At 58.2% G+C, this 21,567-nt stretch overlaps 1 protein-coding gene across 4 annotated transcripts in view; it reads left to right on the top strand.

The window, feature by feature from the left end:
* KSR1 (kinase suppressor of ras 1) overlaps positions 1-21,217 on the top strand; it is a 116,703-nt gene extending 95,486 nt beyond the window's left edge. The window contains exons 5-20 of one of the 4 annotated variants that reach the window (XM_041001350.1): positions 175-179; positions 2,201-2,261; positions 4,226-4,309; positions 5,146-5,207; positions 5,311-5,414; positions 7,002-7,170; positions 8,849-8,890; positions 10,385-10,439; positions 11,045-11,093; positions 12,074-12,453; positions 13,376-13,472; positions 14,307-14,440; positions 15,025-15,156; positions 15,774-15,909; positions 17,443-17,576; positions 20,922-21,217. In XM_041001350.1, the coding sequence (XP_040857284.1) occupies positions 175-179; positions 2,201-2,261; positions 4,226-4,309; positions 5,146-5,207; positions 5,311-5,414; positions 7,002-7,170; positions 8,849-8,890; positions 10,385-10,439; positions 11,045-11,093; positions 12,074-12,453; positions 13,376-13,472; positions 14,307-14,440; positions 15,025-15,156; positions 15,774-15,909; positions 17,443-17,576; positions 20,922-21,000 (1,723 nt within the window). In that variant the 3' untranslated portion in view covers positions 21,001-21,217. Of the gene's footprint in view, positions 1-174; positions 180-2,200; positions 2,262-4,225; positions 4,310-5,145; positions 5,208-5,310; positions 5,415-7,001; positions 7,171-8,848; positions 8,891-10,384; positions 10,440-11,044; positions 11,094-12,073; positions 12,454-13,375; positions 13,473-14,306; positions 14,441-15,024; positions 15,157-15,773; positions 17,577-19,813 lie in introns of those variants that run through there. The other 3 variants (XM_041001351.1, XM_041001352.1, XM_041001349.1) reach the window with 3 other exon arrangements.
* Positions 21,218-21,567: the final 350 nt, after the last annotated feature.

The following is a 21,567-nucleotide window of genomic DNA, read 5'->3' as shown; positions in this document are numbered from 1 at the left end:
GCTCTCACGCAGGGAGTGTCCCTATGGAGCTCTACCAAGTTCCCACAGTCGTTTGAGAGCCTGGCCCCGAGCCACATCCCCGCCTCTTGCCTGGTCTCTCCTGGGAGGAATGTTCTAGAACACGCTGACCCAGCACAGTGACCTAATCCCTCTCTCTCTTTTTGTCTCTTTCAGGTTTGGTAAGGGTGATTCATTTTGGTCCCTTATGCCGTCCAGGAGTCGTGTTCGTGTTGCTGTCCCCAGTGGAGGTGGATTTTCCTGACCCCTCCCCCGGCCCACTGGGCCTGTGTGCAGTCCGGGAGTGGAGATGCTTGCTGCTGCAGCCCTAGGGGAGAGAGAGGCGCTGTCCAGCGCCTGCGTCGCCAGTGGCCACACTTTGGGGAGCAGAGCCCTCATGTGTGTCCCCGTATGGGGGCCACCCCGAGACAAGCCCCTCTCCACCAGTACCCTCAAGGCGCAGGGGCTGTGTCACACTCCGGGAGGGGGACTGCAGCCGTCTCAGGACCCCTCCCTGTAAGAGAAAGACATCCCTGGAAACAGCTTGGAGTGAGACCCCAAGAGCTCCGGTGGGTGGGGAGGGAAGCCTCCAAAACTCTAGGCCCCCCGCTTCTGCCACCCCTGGCCTGGGCCCCTGCCCCTAGCTGTGCGGCTGGCTTTTCCCTCAGGAGATCGGGCTGTATACCCGAGTCTGCCTCCAGCTGTCTGTATTCAAATTCTTTACGTCTGTTTCCGCCCCAGGCTCGCAGAGCCAGCCATGTACCTGGGGCACAGTCTCTTTTTCAAATTTTTTTTAAGATTTATGTGAAAGAGTTGCAGAGACAAGGAGAGTCACTCCCCAAGTGACTGCAGCAGCTGGGGCAAGCCGTTCCAGAGCCAGGAGCCAGGAGCTTCTTCCAGGCCTCCCACATGGTATAGCAGTCTAAGCCCTAGAGCCATCCTCCACCGTTTTCCCAGGTGCATTAGCAGGGAGTTGGAATACAAGTGGAGCAGCGGGACTCGAACTTGCACCTATTCTGGATGCTGGTGCTACGGAAAGCAACTTAACCCGCTATAACACAATGCCTACCCCAAGGACCAGGTCTTGTTAGCAGAGTGCCTGATTGGCCATGATGTAGCTGGTGGCAAAGTCCTGGGAAAGCAGGGTGAGAAAGAGAAATGCCATGCCCCCGTCTCCCTGGGGCACAGACAGGTTCCCAGGGCTCTGGACACAGCCTTGAAGGAGCCTGGCCTCTCATTGCTCTTGCCTCACTCAGGCCTATGTTGCAGAAAACACAGGGACACCTCTTCCCATGAGGAATTAACACAAGCCCCCACACGGCCCCCCAAGGAAGCAGCCAGGAGGACAGCTCTTCTCCCCATCCCCCAAGGCAGATTTACAGAAAGGAGAAAGATCTTCCATCTGCTGTTTCACTCCCCAAATGGCTGCAGTGGCCGGAGCTGAGCAACCAATCCAAAGCCAGGAGCCAGGAGCTTCTTCCAGGTTTCCCATTTGGGTACAGGGTCCCAAAGCTTTGGACCATCCTCTATTGCCTTCCCAAGCCACAAGCAGGGAGCTAGATAGAAAGTGGAGCAGCTGGGACACAAACCAGTGCCCATAAGGGATCCCACCACTTGTCAGTGGAAGGCTTAGCCAATTGAGCCATCACACTGGGCCTCAGAAGGGCATCTCGAAGTTTTACAGCCCTTCTCTCAGCAGTCACAGGGGTGCCCAAGATAGCCCCAAAGGCCCTGACCCAGGCAGGGCTGACCCAGTGGGAATGTGGGGAGGTACGGTGCCCAGGCTCTTCCTGCCTGTGGCATCTGATACTGGATGGGAGAAGGGATGTGCAGGTGCCGCTGGCTGCAGAGGGCCCACAGAGCCCCACACCTGCTCCCCAACAACCCTCAGTCTCCAGCCACGTGACAGGCAGTGACCACAGTGAAGCCCTCACATGGGACATGGGCTTACCTTGGCCCTCGAGCTTGCTGGTACCAGTGACCGAGCTGACTAGGCTGCTGCAGCAACTGGGCAGTAACATGACTTAGGGAAGCGGCAGGGACACTGCCACCCCCTGCTCCAGCTTGCCTTTCCTTGATCTGATAGCTCACTGTTCAGGAAAGCATCCCTGTCAATCATCTGGCCTGTGACCTCTGAAGTGGGAGGCCCTAGGCCACCCAGGCTGGGGCCCCTCACTGCCCCACTCAACCCCTTTCCCTGCAGATCTGCAGCACGGATCCCCACAGATGGTACGAAGGGACATCGGACTCTCGGTTACACACAGGTGGGCACGGGTGCCGGGGGTTGGGAGTGCAGTGCCGGGCAGGGACCTTGGGTCTGGTGCCTGACTGTGTGAGAGCTGACACCTGCCTTGAGCCCTTCCTTGCTTCCTCCCCCAAAGCCCCGTGCTGTGGCTGGCCCCTCTACAGCGCCTCCTTGCGTCTCTGCCTCACTATGCTGTCCTGCCTTCCCAGGACACATAGGGTCCCCGCCACAGGGAGAAAGAGCCAGATCCCCTGTGTCCAGTGTGATGTCACGCATGTCCTAGAACTGGCCCCGTGCTGGAGGCCATCTTCAAGCTTGCTGGAAATCCAGACCAGGGCCCTCCCCTAAGCTTCCTGGCCTGGAAATCTGGATTTCTGTTGGCTTCCAGCAACTCTGACCTCAGGCCCGCTGGGAAGGGGCAGTAGGGCTCATGACAGGGAGTGCTCCTCAGCGTTTGGCAGCCCTGAGCTGTGGTCGTCTCCGTGCCCCTGGCCACAGGAGGCCTGTGCTCCAGCTGCACCTGTTCAGGTTTGGTGTAAGCGCCACCAGAGGCTCACCAAGGCCTCCCATCCCCTGGGATAGCGCTGGCCTGGGCTCCCAAGCGTTGAGGACCATGTGTGAGCTCATACCACGTCAGGCAGTGCTAGTACCCTGGAGGTGCCTGGGGATCGTGTTTGGAGCCCTGTCAGGGCTGGGGTGCCTATGTCCCAAGTCAGGGCACCCAGGACCCTCCAGGAGCAAGCAGAGATCAGCCACACCTGAGATGTCCCATGTGATCTTGAAGTTGGGAACCCCATTTGTGCCCTTGTGCACTGTAGGCGGGAGCTGCTGTGAGCCTCGGCCTCCCCGTCCACAAATGGGAAAGCAGTGTCTTCCTCCCCATCACGTTCTAAGGGTGAGCGTGCCGGGTGTCACAGCTCCAGCTGCAGGAAGGGCTCCTGGCCCAAGAGGCTCACAGGACACGAGGCTGGTGCATCACCCTGTTCTGTCTCAGTGCCCGTGTGGCTTCCTGAAGCATTTGAGCCAGCTCTAGCCTAGCCCTAACTTAGCCCTAACTTAGCCCCAGCCTAGCCCCAGCCTGGCCCAGCCTAGCCCCAGCCTAGCCCCAGCCTAGCCCCAGCCTAGCCCAGCATCTCCCAGTCGGCTGCTTCCTTCCTCCAGTGACTGCCCGTGTACAACCCTGCTCCCGCCTGGCCAGGCTGCCCCACCCACCCTGAGGCCTAGGGTTGAGATGATGAGGTCATGGTCACATCCACCCATAACCCAGGCCTCTCAGCCAAGAAGTCTGAAGTGTTTCAATTTAATCATTTGGAGCTGAGGGGAGTTGTCCCGGGACCCTTGGCTGGTCCGGGAAGGCTTTAACCCTCCCCCCACCTCCTAGCCCCGCCCCTCCTCAGGCCCAGCCTGACTGTCCTGCAGGGCTGTTTTGAGGATCTCCTAGTGAAAAGCATCTCAGGTACCTGCGTGTGTCACCCATATGTGGAACATTCTAGCACTGTCCATATCCACGGCCCTGGTTTGTCTCCCCCTGATGATGTGATTTGGAGATCAGAATGTATCTGGACCAAAGCAGCTTCCCTATTTCATGTTCTGGCTGGAGAGTGTCCGATTGTGGAGATGGGCTGCAGTCAGGCACCTGTTGTCGATGGCACACGGGTGACTTCCGGTGTTTCATTGTCGGGAGGAGCTTGCCCCTCCATGGCATGACAGCGTGAGCATGTTAGGGATGAGTCCCAAGACTGGGATCACTGTGTCAGAGGGCGTGCACAGTGGGGTCACGGGGCACAGTGGTCATCCTCATTGCTCGTGCCAGTCTGTGCCAGCCCAAGGGTGTTGGCAGTGAGGATGAAGGCCTGGGGAGAAGCTGTGGTCCCTGGGGATCCGTGCCCTCCCTGGGGTGCTGGTTGGGGCAGCTGTGCTGGGGCCGAGCCCTGTGCTGAGGCTGGGGTGAGCGTGAGCATGAATGTGGATCCTCCCCTGCAGGTTCTCAACCAAGTCCTGGCTGTCACAGGTGTGCCACGTGTGCCAGAAGAACATGATGTTTGGAGTGAAGTGCAAGCATTGCAGGTTAGAATGAGGGGCCTGGGTACTGGAGCTGAGTCCACCAGGCAGTCTGAAGTGTAGCCTTGCGTGGTGACGCGTGCAGGCTTGGAAGCCGGGACAGGCTATGGTCCTGAGGTGACATCTGCAGCTCGAGAGAATTGCTCGCGTTGGGGGGGTTTCTGTTGGGAAAGAGGGGCCTGGCAGGGCAGGATGAGCAGAGAGCAACCTCAGCTCTCCAGTCCCCCTCCCCACGTGGAGGCAGCCCTGGGGTCTGGGTTGCCTGTGCCTCCACAGTTGCTCTGTGAACTGAAGTAAGGTGGGTAGTGTTTGTGTCTCAGTGTTGCGCCAAGCATCTAAGCCAATGTGTGGGATAGTGTCTCAGGCCCGTTGCCTGGACCTGGCACGGGATAACCCTGAGCCCCAGGCTGCCCTGCAGGTCCCCTGTGAGGCTGGTAGAGCAGCAACAGACAGGGCCAGAATGAGAGAACCCAGCTCTCTACTTGGCCAGCCCAGTGCCGACTCAGACTGCGCTGGACCTCCCAGGTCCCATTCAGCAGCGCCAGCATCTGCCTGCCAGTTCTGCTGCTCTTGTGGTGCAGGTTCTGTCTCGAGCTCTCTGAATGTGGGAGGAAGATCAGACAGTTGGACGTGTGTCCTGTGACAGGTGCTGGGGTGGTACAGATCAGACCGGATATCCAGGAGCAGAATGTGCAGGTGCTGGGCGAACACTGTCCAAGCATCAAGTTTATGGCCACCGAGGCAGTCACAGGGGGAGAGGGATGCCACACGAGGCTGCCTGGCCAGGGCTTCCGCACCGTCATACGTACCCCTCTGCTCACTAACACCGCCTCCTTTGCCAGGCTGAAGTGCCACAACAAGTGTACGAAGGAGGCCCCTGCCTGTCGGATCTCCTTCCTCCCATGTGAGTCCTCCCCCTCCTGTTGCCTACAATCCGGCTTTGGGGCATCTAGCGCCATCTGTACCCTGCTGACAGATCTCTCCCCGATGCCTGCCCCTTCCAACAGTAACTCTTCGGAGGACAGAATCTGTCCCCTCAGACATCAACAACCCGGTGGACAGAGCAGCTGGACCCCACTTCGGGACCCTCCCCAAAGCACTCTCAAAGAAGGTAGGCTGGCCAGCAGCTGGGGACAGACAGGGCGGCTCCTGTCTATATGATACCCTGCCTGTGGAGGGTCAGTGGCAAGGGCATCGCACACGTGGCCCTGGATGGGGTGGTTTGGGGGCTCTGTCCTCAACTGTGATTGTCGCCTTCACATGCAGCAGCAGTTACACCGCCAGCCGTGAGCAGCTGCCGTGTGCTAGGTGCTCCTTCCCTCGGTGTACCCCCAGAACTCAGAGCCATGAAGAGCAGAGGCTGACAGCACCTCCACTGTGCAGAAGAGGAACCTGAGCCTCGCTGGTCTTTAATAAAGCAGGTGGCAGCAAGCTCACGGCCCCACATCGGCTGGCTGTGAGGTGGAAGGTGGCAGCTTGCTGGTTTTAACTCTGTGTCATGGATTCTCTTCCCCCAGAATAAGTGCTTCTCCCAAGTGCCATGGCCATGACTATGTAAAGTGAGTGCCTGTAAGGCAGCAGTGGCTCCCGTGGAACCTGGTGGAAACCACCAGGACTGTCACCTGTTGCCGTGTGGGCAGCACTGAGGTGGCAGCAGCTCTGCCCACTATAGAGCTCAGGACACAAGGCCCCAGGAGGTGAAGGGCTTTGCCACAGGCATAGGTTTTGGGCCTGGCTAGATCCTAGCACCGGTCTTCGGCTTCCCTGGCCCCAGCATGGGCCCCTGGGAACTACCCCAACCGTTCCCAGCTGAGGGCCAGAGCCAGGGAGAGGGGGTGGCAGCGAACCCTGGGGAGGGTGGGTGGGTGACGAAGGGTGTTGGCAGCGAGGAGACCTAAGCCAGGCTTGTGCAGGTGAGGGAAGCAAGAGCAGGCCTAGCAGCAAGCAGACAAAAAAGCATAGGTCTCGGCCAGCTTCTCCCTCTCTTAACCAGTGCCTGTGGGCTGTGTCCTTCACCTCCCTGAGCTCTCATGTCCTCAACCTTGGAATGAAAATCCCAGCACCCGTGAAACATAGACGAGTGTGTGGTACACAGCAGGTGCCTCATAAATGCTTGCCCATTTGTCTGCATACCTGCTGGTTGGGGCTACGCAGTAGTTCAGGCCCTAGCAGGGTCCATGGCCCACCCAAGAGAAGGCTAGAGAGGCAGGCATCTGTGCTTAGTAGGGCCCTGAGTCTGGCCAGTGCATTTCAGCTCTGGAATTCCTGACACCTCCACTCTGTCAGATGGAACCAGGTCCAGTTGTGGCTTCTAACGGTTTGTAGTTTCATGGGGGTTCTGGGAGGCCCCCATTACTGGGACTTGATCTGGGACAGCAGAGGTTCACAGAGACAAAACCCGTGGCATCCTGACAGCTAGCAGAGCCCCCTAGCACATCATAGGTGCTTTGTAAGAAGCCCTCCCACGTGCCGTGGCACGCATGGTGGACTCCCGAAGCTCACAGAACGCGCGGTGCTGGGGCAGCCTTAGTGTCTGCTGCTGAGAAATCGTAGCTGCAATGCCTTGAGCTGCCAGCCCTGGGCACAGAGAGGAGCACGGCCACCCTGGTCCTCAGCTAAGCGTCAGCCAGCAAGCTGCAGGCTGGTCCCTGAGGCCCTGCAGGGCAGCCCGCCCACTCCCACGGCCTTTGTCCTGCAGGAGCATCCTCCAGCCATCAACCACCTGGACTCCAGCAGCAACCCATCTTCCACTGCATCCTCCACGCCCTCCTCGCCGGCACCCTTCCCAACATCGTCCAACCCCTCCAGTGCCACCACGCCGCCCAACCCCTCGCCGGGCCAGCGGGATAGCAGGTTCAACTTCCCAGGTACCTTCGGGTTCTCCAGAATTCTCAGGGCTGAAGTCAGGGCACTGTTCTCAGCAGCAGCCCTAGTGGGCTGCAGGTCGGGCAGTGCCAAGGCTGTTGAGAGCTGCCATTCTTGGGGCACCTGGCATATGCCTCCAGCACAGCAGCTTGCAGGATGGAGGGGCGCAGGAAGTACCATAGCTGCACCCATTTTGCAGATGGGGATACTGAGGCTTGGGAAAGGGAATGGATTGTCCTGACTTGTGGAGCCTATGAGCAGCAGAGCCAGCCAGCACTGAACCCAAGTCCCTGTGACATGAAGCTTGGTTTTGTCACTGTCCCCACGTCGTCCTCCCTGAGCGTGGGGTGACTCTCTGGGTGCTGCTCAGCACAGAGTGTGGTGATCCTGGCCCTGGGGCCAGTCTACTTTGTGGACAGGGCTGGCTGCTGCCAACTTCTCCCTTCCCCTAGAACAAGGAGGTCACGTGGAGTGGGCGTTCGGCTGTCCCCACTGAGGCAGCAAGGGCCTGTGTTCTGTAGGAGCTGCCCATGGCAGCGGGGCTAGCCTCTGGCTGCTGTGCCAGCCTGCCCTGCCCTTTGGGGAGCTCGGGGAAGCTGCTCACCCCCGACCTTGCAGAGGGGCTCAGCCTGCTGGCCTCCCCAGGCTGGGTCAGCCACAGCTCTTCCTGTGCCAGCGACACCCCCCCTCCCAACCTGGCCAGGACTGCACACAGCCTGCTAGAGGCTGGGCCCAGCCTTGCGGGGTTCCTACCAACCTGTAGGACATGCTTTCTCTTTCACTGTCCTTATGTCTTCACGTACACGTGCTGGCTGCGCTCTACCTGAACACGTCAGCACAGCACCCCAGCCCTCTCACGCCAGAGCCACATCCCTCGATTAATCTCCTCCCTGCCCTGCCTGGCCTCTTTGCTGCAGCCCCTGAAGGGAAAATGGCAGCGTTCATCAGCTCAGCTTCTCCGCTTGCCCTGATGCCCCAGGACGTGGCCCTCGCAATGCCCCGGGAGGCTGTGCACCCTCACCTCCTCCTTTCCCCATCTTGGAAACGCCAAGGGCGCCAGCCACTTGGTCTGCTGTGACGTCTCTGGGGCGGTGGTGCTTCCTGCTGCACACCTGACTTACCCTCAGGGATACACCTGGGAGAGGGCCAGGCATACTCCTTCCCCAGAAGGGACAAGCTGGAGAGCCTGGGAAATGATGATCTCAAGTTGGCACATGCCACAGAAGCTTCTAGAACCCCACTGTACCCTTTGCAGTCCCATTTAAGGGAAAAGGTAGAGTTTTGGGGGAGGGAAGTGGTGGTACAGGTGAGAAGAATGGGGAAGGGGCCGCCCCTGCGACTGCAAAGGGACTTTGCAAGATCTCCCCGTGTGGACAGCCCTCTCGGGCTCATGTTGCTGGGAGCCTCAGCTAGGCTCTGCAGCAGTGCGGCCACGGGCCTGGGTTTCAGGACCCCAGTCCTTCTGTGCACACTCCATTGTCCTGTGGCTCCTGCTGTCCTTCCCCCACCTCCCAACTCCTGCATGGCTCAGTCAGACCCTGCCAGTCCTGCTGCCCTGGGGTGGAGCGGGGAGCCCAGCTGTCCTGGCCCAGTAACAGCCCCTGTCTGGGGTGCCTGCGTGCCCTCCCCATCGCTGCATTTGCTGCTCTGTGTGAGACTCACCTCATCTTCTGTTTAAAGCTGCCTACTTCATCCATCATAGACAGCAGTTCATCTTCCCAGGTGAGTCCTCAGCATGGTCCCACTAACCGCCCCTTGCTGCCCCCTTGCTGTCCAGCTCGCCCAGCGACCCTCGCCCTGAGAGCTGACTGTGCGTTGAGGCTGGCCCGGGGTGGGACAGGATAGGTGTCCCGAAGATGGGCTTTTTCCTCGGACAGTGCCTATACCACCCGTCCTGCCTCTTGCGTGCAGACTGCAGGCCACACACCTGGGAGGTGGCAGGTCAGGGCTTGCAGAAAGGAGACAGGACTTCCTGCTGGTCCTTGAGGAACAGCTGTCATCCCTGCCCTCCCCTCCACAGTGACAGAAAGGATTCCATCTGGGAAGATGCGCCAGTTTCATTTGTCCCACAGGCTAGCCTCCCTGTGTCTTGATGTATAGTGCCACCTGCTGGCTGCCATTGGAAATGCTGCCTGATGGCCAAGGGTTTAAACGAAATGTTCAGTTCAAGGACAATCCATTGATTGTCATGCATACCCCTTGTTTTGCACACCTGCCATGTGCCAGCATTTACATTTGACTGCATTCCAGCCTCGAAGATACAGGTTTTTGTCTCTAACTGCAAGCAACAAGATACTGGCATTAGAGGTTTTAGGCAAAGATTGTAGCCAGTGGGTTAACTCCTAGATTAGATAAACTCCCAAGTCCCGGTAGTTTGGTCAGTGCAGAATTTCCTGTTCTCCGACCGAGCTCCAGGAAAGGGCTGACTCAGAGCATTGGTGGAGTCTTGCAGGACCACCCCAGTGGCTTTGCTCAGGCTTGTGGGGACTGACCGTCGTCGGGCCTGCTGGGGAGGTGCTGGTCCCAGGGACCAGCCTGGAGCACTGGGAAGACACTGAGCCACCTTCCCCAAGGGCCCACCTTGCCCTGAGGCTACATCACGGGGAAGGAACACACAGATCTCTCACCCTCTGCGCAGAGGATGAGCTGCAGAAGCTGTGTTTTCTTCCCAAGTCTTCCCCCACCCAAGCTGGGGTTCACTGAACTGCTGGGAGGGCTCCACCTGGCCATATGTGGACATTCTGGTGTCCTGGTGTCCTAGGGATTGTCCTACAAGGTGGCAGAGAATACTTGAGCCCCGAGGCACTAGACCAGAAGCAGAGCTGGAACCCAAACCCAGGCACTGCAATGTTGGATGCAGGTGTCTCAAGCAGTATGGCACTGCACCTCACGCTGCTTACCGCCAGCCCACAGGGGGTCCATGCCCACATGGCTAGTCCACAGGAGCCCACTCCACCTCCCCATTTGGAGGAGTGGGCATCAGGGCCATGGCAGACTAGAGTCGGCTGAGGCATCTCGCCTCCCTGACCCACTCTTCCAGTTCAGAGCTGGGTGGGCAGCAGCAGGTGCCACTGAGGCTGGGCAGTGGGACCTGGCTGAGGCACAGTGGCAGGTGCCTGGGCGAGGGCCAGCCCCAGCACCTGCTGGCCTCACATGCGCGGTCTTTGGGATGTGCAGCAGTGGTCTCAGGCTCTGTCTGCTTCCTGTTCCCTGCAGACATCTCGGCCGTCCCACAGGCAGTGCCACTCCCCGATGCAGCCAACAGCGTCCGGTAGGCATCTCTGTCCCTCCCATGCCCCCTGACCCCCTTCCCACCCCCATCTGTATGTTTTCAGACTCTACCCTGTGCCTGGGCCAGGTCAGCCCAGCTAGAGGGGGTTCTTCTGTCCCTTCTTAGGGAACTCAGCACTGGGGGGCCTGCACGTTAAAACTGGGAAGGCTTAGAGACAGTAGGGGTGGAGAGGGCATGGGGAGAAACCCCCTGAAGGCAGCTTCTGGCTGGCATGAGACAGTGCCATGGGCTCAGCCTCTGTTCTCTACAGTGTTGCTGGAACCCTGAGAAAGATGTCACACCCTCAGTTTGCCCTGGCCCAAGGGAGGGGCCAGCTCTCCAGGGCCAGGGCTGCCAGAGCCGGGGTCAGAGGAACCCTGGCCTAAGGGTCAGCCAAGAAAGGGGCATTGAGGTTCCTGCCCATCCCTGCACCCTCTCATCCCCTCAAGCCAGCCTGGGATGACTGAGGCCGGGCAGAGGGCTGCTCCTTGGTCTCCACCCACCCTGTCCTATGGCCAGGCTGGCTAGTCCCCGCATCCCCCCGCCCCATCTCAGAGCTTCCCCACCCTGTGGAGCTCCCTTGACCAAGCCTATTTCACTCCTAGGCCAGAGGAGCAGCCCCAGATGGACATGCTGGATGATCATAGGGCAGAGGTGAGTGGGGAGGCCCCCCTTCTCTCGGCTCTCCACTCCCCTGCTCGGAGCCTGCTGGTGATCAGGATGCTGGCCATCATGGGTCAGACGCAGGGTGGATGTGCCTGATGGGGAGTGGGGAGGAGGTGCACAGCAGAGCTGGGCTTCCTCCTGTGTTTGAGACTTCATTCTGGGCACTGGCCTGAGAGGCTGACTCAGTGGGTGTGCCAGAACCACAGTTCATCCTGATGATAACCAGGCCCAAGAACCACTATCTTGAAACTTGAACAAGAGCATTGGCTGAGTCTGGCCCCAGGCCGCCTGGTACAGCACAGCTGCCAGACTCCTGCCCACAGAATCAGAAATTGCATCCATGCCCAGGGAAACCCAAAGGATGGATGTGGCTGCATCCCCCTGCCGGGCCTGCTGGCACTGTCCCCTGCATGCGATAATTGTTCTGTTTCTGTTATCTTGGCTGAAACAGCTACGGTGAGAGAGGAGTTGGGGGAGACAGAGAGAGAGCTTCCATCTGCTGAGTCACTCTCCAGATAGCTGCAGTGGCCCGGGCTGGGCCAGGCCAAAGCCAGGAGTTAACAGCTTCGGCCCAGTCTCCCATGTAGGTGGCACTGTCTGAGTTGCAGGGAGCTGGATCAGAAATGGAGCAGCCAGGATTTGAACCCGTTTCCCTATGGGATGCTGGAGTTACAGGCAGCAGGTTTACATGATGCACCACAGTGCTGGCCCCTCCTCCAAGCATCACATGTTCCTTGTAGGTAGACAGAGTGTCAACAGTGCTCACCAGGCCTGTTAGCACATTTTGTGGTTGAGAGCACTGAGGGAAGCCAGGTGGCCTGTCCAGGAGCCTCAGCAAGCCAGAGCCTGGGCTCCTCTGTGGCCCCAAGCCTCTGCTACATGGTCAGCACCCCCAGGGAACAGCAGAGAAGTGGCCCAGGCCAGCCCTGCTGCCCCTCCCTCCCTATCCTCCACTGCTTCTCTTTTAGGCGGAGGAGCCAGAGGCCAGCAAGTCAGAGGCAGAAGACGATGAGGACGAGGTGGACGACCTGCCCAGCTCCCGGCGACCCTGGCGTGGCCCCATCTCCCGCAAGGCCAGCCAGACCAGCGTGTACCTGCAGGAGTGGGATATTCCCTTTGAGCAGGTGGAGCTGGGCGAGCCCATCGGGCAGGGCCGCTGGGGCCGTGTGCATCGCGGCCGCTGGCATGGTGAGGTGGCCATCCGCCTGCTGGAGATGGACGGTCACAACCAGGACCACCTGAAGCTGTTCAAGAAGGAGGTGATGAACTACCGGCAGACGCGCCACGAGAACGTAGTGCTTTTCATGGGCGCATGCATGAACCCGCCCCACCTGGCCATCATCACCAGGTAGCCCCAGGGAGCCCCGCCACTCATGGGAGAAGGGTGAGGAAGCATGCATGCAGAGATCCACAGGGGAGAAAGCCAAAAACAGGGTGTGAGCGCCCCACTGACATGAAGACATACATTAAACATTCCATAAAAGGTGTACAGTTAAAGCCAGTCTCCTCAACTCCCGGACACTTCTCCCCCCAAAGTAGACACACCCACTGTGCTAAGTGTGCCTTCCAGGAAGAGACTATTGCTTGCTCATTTAAGATTTTATTTATTTAAAAGGCAACATTAGAGGAAGAGACAGGCAGATCCTCCATGAATTCACTCCCAAATGAGAGGGATTGATCAATCTAGCCTCTGGTTCACTCCCACAGACGGCTTCGAAGGCTGGGGCTGGGCCAGTGCCCGGCTGAAGCCACTCACAGCTCCTGGCTCTCCGAACCCCAAGATGCCATCCCCAGCCCTTGCCTGAGCTGGGATGGGCCAGTGTCTCCCTGGATGGGAGCTCATCCCAGGAGCAGCTGGAGCACCCAGGATCCCAATTCCCCTCCCCCGTGCTTCCTCTTCACCACAGACCTTTCCTGCCATAAAGGAGTGTGAAAACACAGCCCCAACAGCTCCAGGGATTCCTGGGGAACCCCAGTCCCAGCCATCTGCCTGTGGCCCCAAGGGGCCATGCATGTCCTGGCCTATTGCCTTGAACCTGCCAAGGACAGCTGTTCAGAACTGCCAGGTGTCCTGTTGTAGAGTGTGTGCACTTATGTGCGCACATCCAGGCCAGGCCCCAACAGGAGTGGGCACCCAGTTTGCTGAAAAACAGATTCTGTGGCTGAGAGTCAAGGGGTGCCGAGGCCCCCAGAGGCAGGCAGCCTGGGTGCCCAGTGGTGGGTGAGGCGGCACAGCCCCAGACTTGAGCAACCTCTACCACCCTCAACAGCTTCTGCAAGGGGCGGACATTGCACTCATTCGTGAGAGACCCCAAGACGTCCCTGGACATCAACAAGACAAGGCAGATCGCTCAAGAGATCATCAAGGTAAAGGGGCTTCCTGGCCATCGGGTCAGTGAGAGGGGTGGGCTGCTGTGCAACATAAACTGGGTCAGCTGTCCTTTCTGAGTCACCCACCTCTGCCATAAAATGGGGCTCTCTGGTGTCCCCTGCTGGGTGTGTGAGCAAAGGAATGACCTGTAGTCATCCATGGAGAGAGCAGTGCCCAGCCCTCAGTTTGATGATAGGAAGGGCTTGGGCATGGGACTCCTGAACACTTCCCAGAGCAAGGCTCAGCACAGGCAGCCTTCCCCTTTTTATAAAAAAAAAAAAACCTAAATTTGCCTTTCAAATCAACAGAAATAAAGATCTTATATCTACTGGTTCACTCCTCAGATGGCCACAATGACCAGGGTTGGACCAGACAGGAGCCAGGATTTTCTTCCAGGTCTCCCACATAGGTGCAGGGGCCCAATGGCTTGGACCATCCTCTGCTGCTGTCCAGGCTTATTAGCAGGGAGCTATGTTCAAAGTGAAGCAGCTGGGACTTGAACCAGCACACATACAGGCTGCCAGTGTGCAGGCAGCAGTTTTACCCACCACATTGACAACACTGGCCCCTTGTGTGTCAACCAGGATGGCGTCACTGCTGCATATGCCCTGCCCTCCTGGCTCCCCACCCACGGCCACCCCTTGGCCATCACCCTCAGTCAAGGGTGGCTGAAACCAGCATGTACCACTCTGTTTTCCCTTGTGGTAACAGAACCACACCCTACCTTACTTGTGACTGAAGTGAGGGGGTTTGGACAAAGCTTCCAGCCCTGGACCTGGCTTTGTCCCTCGTGGTCCCATGCCCCTGATGGATGCCTCACTCTCTTGCAGGGCATGGGCTATCTCCATGCCAAGGGCATCGTGCACAAGGACCTCAAGTCAAAGAACGTATTCTACGACAATGGCAAGGTGGTCATCACAGACTTTGGGCTCTTTGGGATCTCGGGCGTGTTCCGAGAGGAGCGGTGAGTTGGCCGTGGGCCTCAGGGTGGGCCACAAGGTGCTGACGGGCACAGGGTCCCACCACAATCCCAGCCCTTGGGCTGTGTGTGACTGCAGAGCAAGTTCCTGCAGGACAGCCTTGATAACCTGATTCCCAGGCTAAGCTGGGTCCTTCCCTCCCTGGCTGACCCCCAGCTTAGCCAGAGGAACTGGGAGTCACAGACCTGGTGAGAGAAGGGGTGTTGAAGGTTACTCAGATCTTGAAGAAGCCAGGAGTTGGGGTTCAGTCTCCTCCTGGGCATGTGGGACACATAGAATGGCAGCCATTGCAGAGCCAAGTAGATGCACTGCCTTTCCCGGGCACCAAAGATTGTCTAGGTGGGCACCTTACCCTCAGCCTGGATAACTAGGTATCTTCAAGGGCCCTGCCAATCCCCATGCTCTGACCACTTCCCTGTGAAACCTGGCTGTGACTTCCCAGTAGCATCCCCGGTGCCAGGGGAGGGCCCGTGTGCTGGGTCCGGTCGTCTTTCTGTTGGCTCAGGGATGTGGGGAGCTCGACAGGCTGTGTGCTGCCTGCCTAAGAGCCCAACCCCTGGGCCTGCAGGCGTGAAAACCAGCTGAAATTGTCCCATGACTGGCTGTGCTACCTGGCTCCCGAGATTGTGCGTGAGATGGTGCCTGGCAAGGACGAGGACCAGCTGCCCTTCTCCAAAGCTGCTGATGTCTACGCATTCGGGTGAGCTGAGGCTGGCAGGGGGTGCACTATAGAAAATAACATGAACCAGGGACCACATTAAGAAAAGGAAGCCAGGGGAAGTAGCTCAACCAATGTTTAGCTCAGTGTAGGGAAAACACTGTCATCTGAACGTTGCGTCAACATAGAACATAGAATGAGCAATTTCCTGGTCTGTTTTTGACCGAGTCTTCAGGGTCCGGCTGAGTCAGGCTTACCTCCAGCCCCACTCCACTGTCTCAGGACCCTCCCACAGAGGTAGACTCAGTTCTGCTACCTTCTCCCTGAACTTCCACCTGGGCACAAGGGGTGCCAGGCATTGGGCTTGGTGGTTTTTGGCCCTCGTTCAGGAGCTTTGTGACCCTCAGTCAAGACAGGATTTGGGGCTGAGTCCTGGTAGAACTTGCCTTCTGCTCAGGCAGCAGTGTGTGCCTGAACACTGGAGCCTGCCCATCCTCTGGGCTGCCAGCATAGCAGGAACATGGACCCACCTCCCCTGGGAGCATCCTAGAGCTGGAGCGGGAGGAAGGCTGGAGGAGGAGCCTGGGGCTCTGTGCACAGAGCGCCCACCAGCCAAGCAGGGTGGTCTGGGGACTCACTGTGTGTCTGGGTCCCTGCAGGACTATCTGGTATGAGCTGCAAGCAAGAGACTGGCCCTTCAAGAACCAGGCCGCAGAGGCCCTGATCTGGCAGATCGGCAGTGGGGAAGGAACGAAGCGCCTCCTGGCCTCCATCAGCCTGGGCAAGGAAGTCAGCGTGAGTAGCTGCCTGCTGTCAGGCTCTGCTGCCCAGAGCTTGGGGCGGGTGCTCAGGGCAGGGGTTAATCTGCACGCCCCAAGGGGAGTGTCTGGTTCATGTCCCAGCTCCGGTCCCAATGGCAGCTTCCTGCTAACGCACACCTTGGGGGCAGCAGGTGCCACCCACAGGAGATCCAGCTTGTATTCTGGCTTCAACCTGGCTGTTGTGGGCATTTAAGGGAACCAGCAGACAGGACTTCAGTCTGACTCCAGGGAAGGCCTGGAGCAGGGCAGAGCTCGGGACGGCAGGGCCTGGGCTCAGCACCAGCTTTAATTGGGAAACATCTGAGTTTCATAAAGCTCTTTGGATCGTCCTGGAATGCAGCCAGTGTTCTGAACTGATGGAAGGACTGGCACGAGGAGGAGGCCCAGCAGCAGCATCGCTGTCAGGGTATCCTTCTTGACCTCGCCGTTGGAGGCTGTGGCCAGTGGCATGCACGATTTAGAGCAGGGAGAGCCCCTCCCCGTGTCCCTGAAGCAGCTGACCAGCAGGCACTGCTCTAGGCTTGCAGGCAGCTGGGCAGTCTTTATGTGAGCGTATGGCACACAGGGAGAGCCCCGAGGGCCAGCGGGCAGGTATGTTCTATACACCAGGCACATGTGGCATCCCACCTTGTCCTTGCTGGGGTGATTCCATAAAAATGCATCTGAGTATACTTCCGGGTGCTCTTCTCTCCTTTAGTGAAATTCCTTTTTAATTTCCTTGATCATTTCTCACCCTGAAATTTGTTTTCTGTTTTGAGATTCCAACTAAACATTTGGTCCTTCCTAGTGAGCCCCCATCTCTGTTACCCTTTATTATTTTCCCTCTCAGTCCAAAATTGGGTCCACACACTGCAGAATTTCATAGTTAATTATCTCTCTTTTTTTGGCATATGTATAAGAGAGACAACTATTGCATCTGCTGGTTAGCTGCAACAGCCCAGGTCCAAAGGAGAAGCCAGAAACTCTATCTCAGGCTCCCATGTGGATGGCTGGGGCCAATTTTCTGGGCCACACCCTGCTGCCTCCCAGGGGGCACAGCCTCCAGAGACAATCTTACACTCTGTCTCCAGCATTTCTGATATGCAGACAACCCCACAGAATGCAACTGTATTTAAGAAGACTCCTCATGGGTGTGTGCAAGCCTCCTCCCTCCAGCCCATAAAGGAAAAGGGGTATGCTGGGGTACTCACCTCAGTCCTGGGACAGCAGCTGTGTCGCCGCCCTGCTGGTCAGGCCGAGGCATGGATGTTCAACCACTGTGCCTCCTGACTTCTGTCCCATGGTCGCTCTGCTCAGCACAGGTCCTGTTCTCTCAGACTTGCAGGGTGAGCGCAAGGCAGAAGGGAGGAGACCAGTTCATGCATTTCATTCTGAACTGGAAGCACATGAGCGCTTTCCAAACGGCCGTTCCTCAGCCCTTCTCTTGTCCATCAAGGACCTCCTCAAGAGTACAGGAGGCACCCTTTGCAGGCCACCCCGACCCCACTGACACCTGTTGTGTTTGCAGGAGATCCTGTCTGCCTGCTGGGCCTTTGACCTACATGAGAGACCCAGCTTCAGCCTGCTGATGGAGATGCTGGAGAAGCTGCCCAAGCTAAACCGGCGGCTCTCCCACCCTGGCCACTTCTGGAAGTCAGCTGAGTAAGTGCCCTGTGTGCAGCTGGCACCTGTCTGCCGCTGTGACTCTCATGCGGGGAGTACGGAAAACTAACTGTTCCCAAGTTTATTTCGACGAGTCTGTGTTAATTTAAAACTCTCAGCCTGTGTCTATGAAACATCAGAAATCACTACTCCCAGCCCAGCCCTGGCCCCACCATGGGCAGAATCTGCCCAGGAAGGGGCCAAGCAGAGACCTGGACATGGCCAGGATCACTTAAAGAGAGCAATACATAAGCTGTCCACTAGGGGTCCACCGCCCTGGGGTGCAGGTGGGTGTCTCCCTGCCTGTGTAAACCCCCCACCCCACCCTCTGGGCTCTGGAGGCTGCTATGCGCCCCCTGCACCCTCTTACCCCTTGGTTTCCTGCAGCACACTCTGGCTTCTGGCTGATTCTCTTGGAGAATCTGGACAAGTCCAGGCCCTAGTCACTGTGCTTAAAAATATATATATAGGTGTGGGACCACATCCAGGGTAGACAGCCTCAGGGCACCGAGGGTCAGGTCATCAGTGTTTCAGGAGCTGCAAGACACAGGGAAGTACAAAGTCTGCGTGTCACCGTGACTCAGCCCTGCTCCGACACCAGGGGAGCCGCAGGGCACAGCCCGTCAGGGCACAGCCTGTCGGCGCAGAGCTGGCGCTGTGCCTGTTCCAGGTGCTTACACAAATAAGTCTCCTGTGACTTTCTTCTCCCTGTGGCCATTTAGAACGGTGAAAACCACTCAAATAGGTGCAGGCTGCACTCTGGGAGGAGATAAATAGTTGCAAACTTTAAGGCCTAGCATGCATCACCCAGACACAAGCCCAAAGTAGCAGAAATCTCAGAAGTGTGGATACCGTGGCTGAGTTTGGGGATGCTCTATCTGCTAACGCAGTGCCACGTGCAGCATTTTGCTCTTCAGATGGCGTGGAGGCCGCTACAAATATACAGCAGCAGAATAGAGTCGTGGAGGTGTGGATTTTTTCTCAACCATTGTTACACATCTGCCCAGGATACACGGATGGCCAAGGTTGGGCTTCCAACTGCTGGGAGACTGGTCTCGCTAAGGTAGAGACAAGCAGATACTCGCTGCAATGCGGCCTCCACCAGATAGGACAGTCTTGTCATTTCTGTCACAGCTCCTGACACAGCCCTACCACAGTTAGGTACACGAACGGGTGAGGCAGTGATTACAGCATTGCAAGCCCAACCAGCCAAGGCCTCTCCCTGCACCCCAAGCCAAGAAGGTCTGCGTCCTCCCCCAGAGCCTGGGCGCAAGGGTTTCTCAGAGTTCTGTTAGACCTTGGCACCTCGGTTACATACCTGGGCCCTGGCCTTCCCATCCACTTAAGAGAGGCTGTACTAGGTAGGCCTGGCGTTAGAGATGGGGAGGTCCAATTTCCCTCTCATCTCACAGATGGGAAACTGAGTCGGAGAGGGTGTCACCTACCCAGGGCCATGAATCCCAGCCCCTGACAGGAGAGCTGCCACGGGCCCCGAGCGAATCTTTCCAAAGCGCCTATTCGTGATTTCCACCTTCTGCTGCTCTGCCTCTAATTCTCATTTTCTCTTTTCTTTCCCATCGGTCCTGTGGATCTTTATTCTGGGGGGTGGGGGTGGCGGACACGTTGGCCTGGCTGTCTTCATTCCTCCACTGTCCATCGGGCGCCCACGGGGGCTGAACCGTGCCCTTCCCCGACCCACCTGGGGCACTGGCAGGCGCTGGCGGAGCCGCTACTACGGGAGAGGACGCTACGGGCATAAGAATTGCTGTCCGGCCCTGGAGGAGTAGTGTGTTCTCTGTCGTTTGCCGCATCCTCTGCCGCTTGCGGTGCCCTCTGCATCCCAGCCTCGCCACCCTGTGTGTTTCACTCCCACGCAGCTGGAGGGGCCACGAGGGAGGGACAAGGGCTCGGCCATCTCTCTCAATAGCTGAGAAAAGACCACAGCATGGGGCAAGGCCTGTGTAATTGGCAGAGGGGCTTACCCCTGGGGACCCATGGATGCTGCAGCCCGAGAGAGAATCCAACGAGGGCAGTGGTCAGCTCCAAGAAGTCTGCATCGAGTGTGCAGAAGCGGTGGCCCAGTTACTTAGCCGTGGCCTGGGGCTGCCCTGGAGAGGGCTGCTGCAGGTCCTCGCTCCCTGCTGGCACAGGTCCCTGTGCCAGCAGACCTGTCTCTGCTCTGGCCTCTGACCCCTGGTTCTGACACCGCCCTTCCCTTTTCTCTCTCCCTCCCGTAGGTTGTAGGCCTGGCTGCCTTGCATGCATCTAATCGACAACCCGGCGCTGGGATTCTACTAAAATGCGCCATGAGACGCGGGCACTAACCCGAGGGATGCCCTCGCTGCCGCTCCAGCCTTCTGTTGCTCCTTTTTAAACCAGCCCTCCCCTCTCCGCGTGTGCCGAGTAACCCTCACGGAGGACCCCACTAACTGAGCTCGCAAACCCGGCAGCTGCAGCAGCTTCTAACCGCCTTCCCGGATGGGACTTTGATTTCTGCCTCCTCCTCCCTCCACCGGCCTGAGGGCTGTCTGGGTTGGGTGGGGCTGGCCTCTCCCACTACTAACACCCTGGTGGGCTGTCTCCCTGCTGGGTGTGAGGGATTTTGTTTGGCTTGGAGCCGGTGGGGATCATGTCCAACAAGGAGTGGGTTGATCTCAGAGCTGCCTGGAGGCCAGCACCGGGATCCCAGGGTCCCCCTGCAGGGTTCCTGGCTCCCCGGCCCACTGTGGGGTCAGGTAGACACATGCATGGCTCTGTGGCCATACAAGACGCTGGCTCCAAACAGCTGTATGCTGAGCCGTGCTCCCTGAGAAGTTGTGGCCATTTCATTAATGAAAACCATGCTGCACAGGCCAGCGCCTGAGGCTGTGCAGGCCGGCCAGTCATTGCACTGCTAAATGCAGATTCACCTCCACCCACCCACCCGCCGGATATACAGCCTGCTCAGTCCAGATCTCGCATTTGCACCTTGGAAAGCTACATCCCAACCTGCATCCTGGCAGCCCCCACTGTTAGACAGCCACGTGTTGGAGCGTAGGCTGTCACTCCCAATCCTGGGAGCCAGATCTCCCCTCCTCTCCCAGTTTGACCACTGGGAACCCAATTGAGACAAGAACCCATGGCAGTGACCATGTGGGCTGGGTACTGGGGCCCTCGGGGGTGAACGAGCCACATCACTGCCCTCCACTAGGGGCCAGCAACTCTGCTTAGGTCCTGGGCCGAGCAGTCTCACTTCTTGGTCAGGGCAGGGTCCCCCCCGCAGAGCTTCTGCAATCTGCTCAAGTGTCACTTCACCCTCCTCCAGACGAGCGGGACAGTGACCCATGTCTTTGTTCCTCTTTGCAGCATTAACAGCAGCAAAGTTGTGTCCCGCTTTGAGAGGTTTGGCCTGGGGGTCCTGGAGTCCAGTAACCCAAAGATGTAACCGACGGCGCAGCGTTTCAGCTCCCAGCGGCCTCCCTTATTCAAATGTGTTTGACACACCCAGACCAACGCCACGACATCCAGACACTCCTCACCTCTCGCTCCAGACCCCTTGTCCACAAAACACTTGGGTCTCTGGGCTGGCTGGAGCCACATCTGCTGCACCCCGCCCCTGACTCCACCTGTTCTGACCGACAGCCAATGTTTACATGTATGTTTCTGCCTGTGTCCTTGGTGTCTTGCGATAAGTAATAATAGAAACTGGGCAGAGGCAGGCAGGCAGGCGCCAAGGGGCCCAGACCATAAAGAAGCAAAGCCCATGATGGGGGGCTATTCTCCACACAAGCCCTAAACCCCCGCACTGGGCATGCCCACCTGTTTCATCAAAGCAACACTGTTCCTTCCTTGTTTCACAGAGGAGACCCTGGCTGGGAAGGAACCTGGGTGTTGGTGTGGGTCAGGAATTCCCAGAGAGCTCCGTTCCCCTCCTGCCCTCGGACCCAGCTGCTGGAGTTCACACAGTGTCTTGCTTCCTAGCCAGGGTTCCTAGTGCTGTGAGGTGACACAG

The sequence above is a fragment of the Ochotona curzoniae genome, unplaced genomic scaffold (assembly GCF_017591425.1).
Source record: "Ochotona curzoniae isolate NIBS_2020 unplaced genomic scaffold, NIBS_Ocur_1.0 scaffold_2453, whole genome shotgun sequence".
NCBI classification, from domain to species: Eukaryota; Metazoa; Chordata; class Mammalia; order Lagomorpha; family Ochotonidae; genus Ochotona; species Ochotona curzoniae.
The sequence above is the reverse complement of the archived record's forward strand: the minus strand, read 5'-3'. Positions and strand labels throughout refer to the sequence as shown.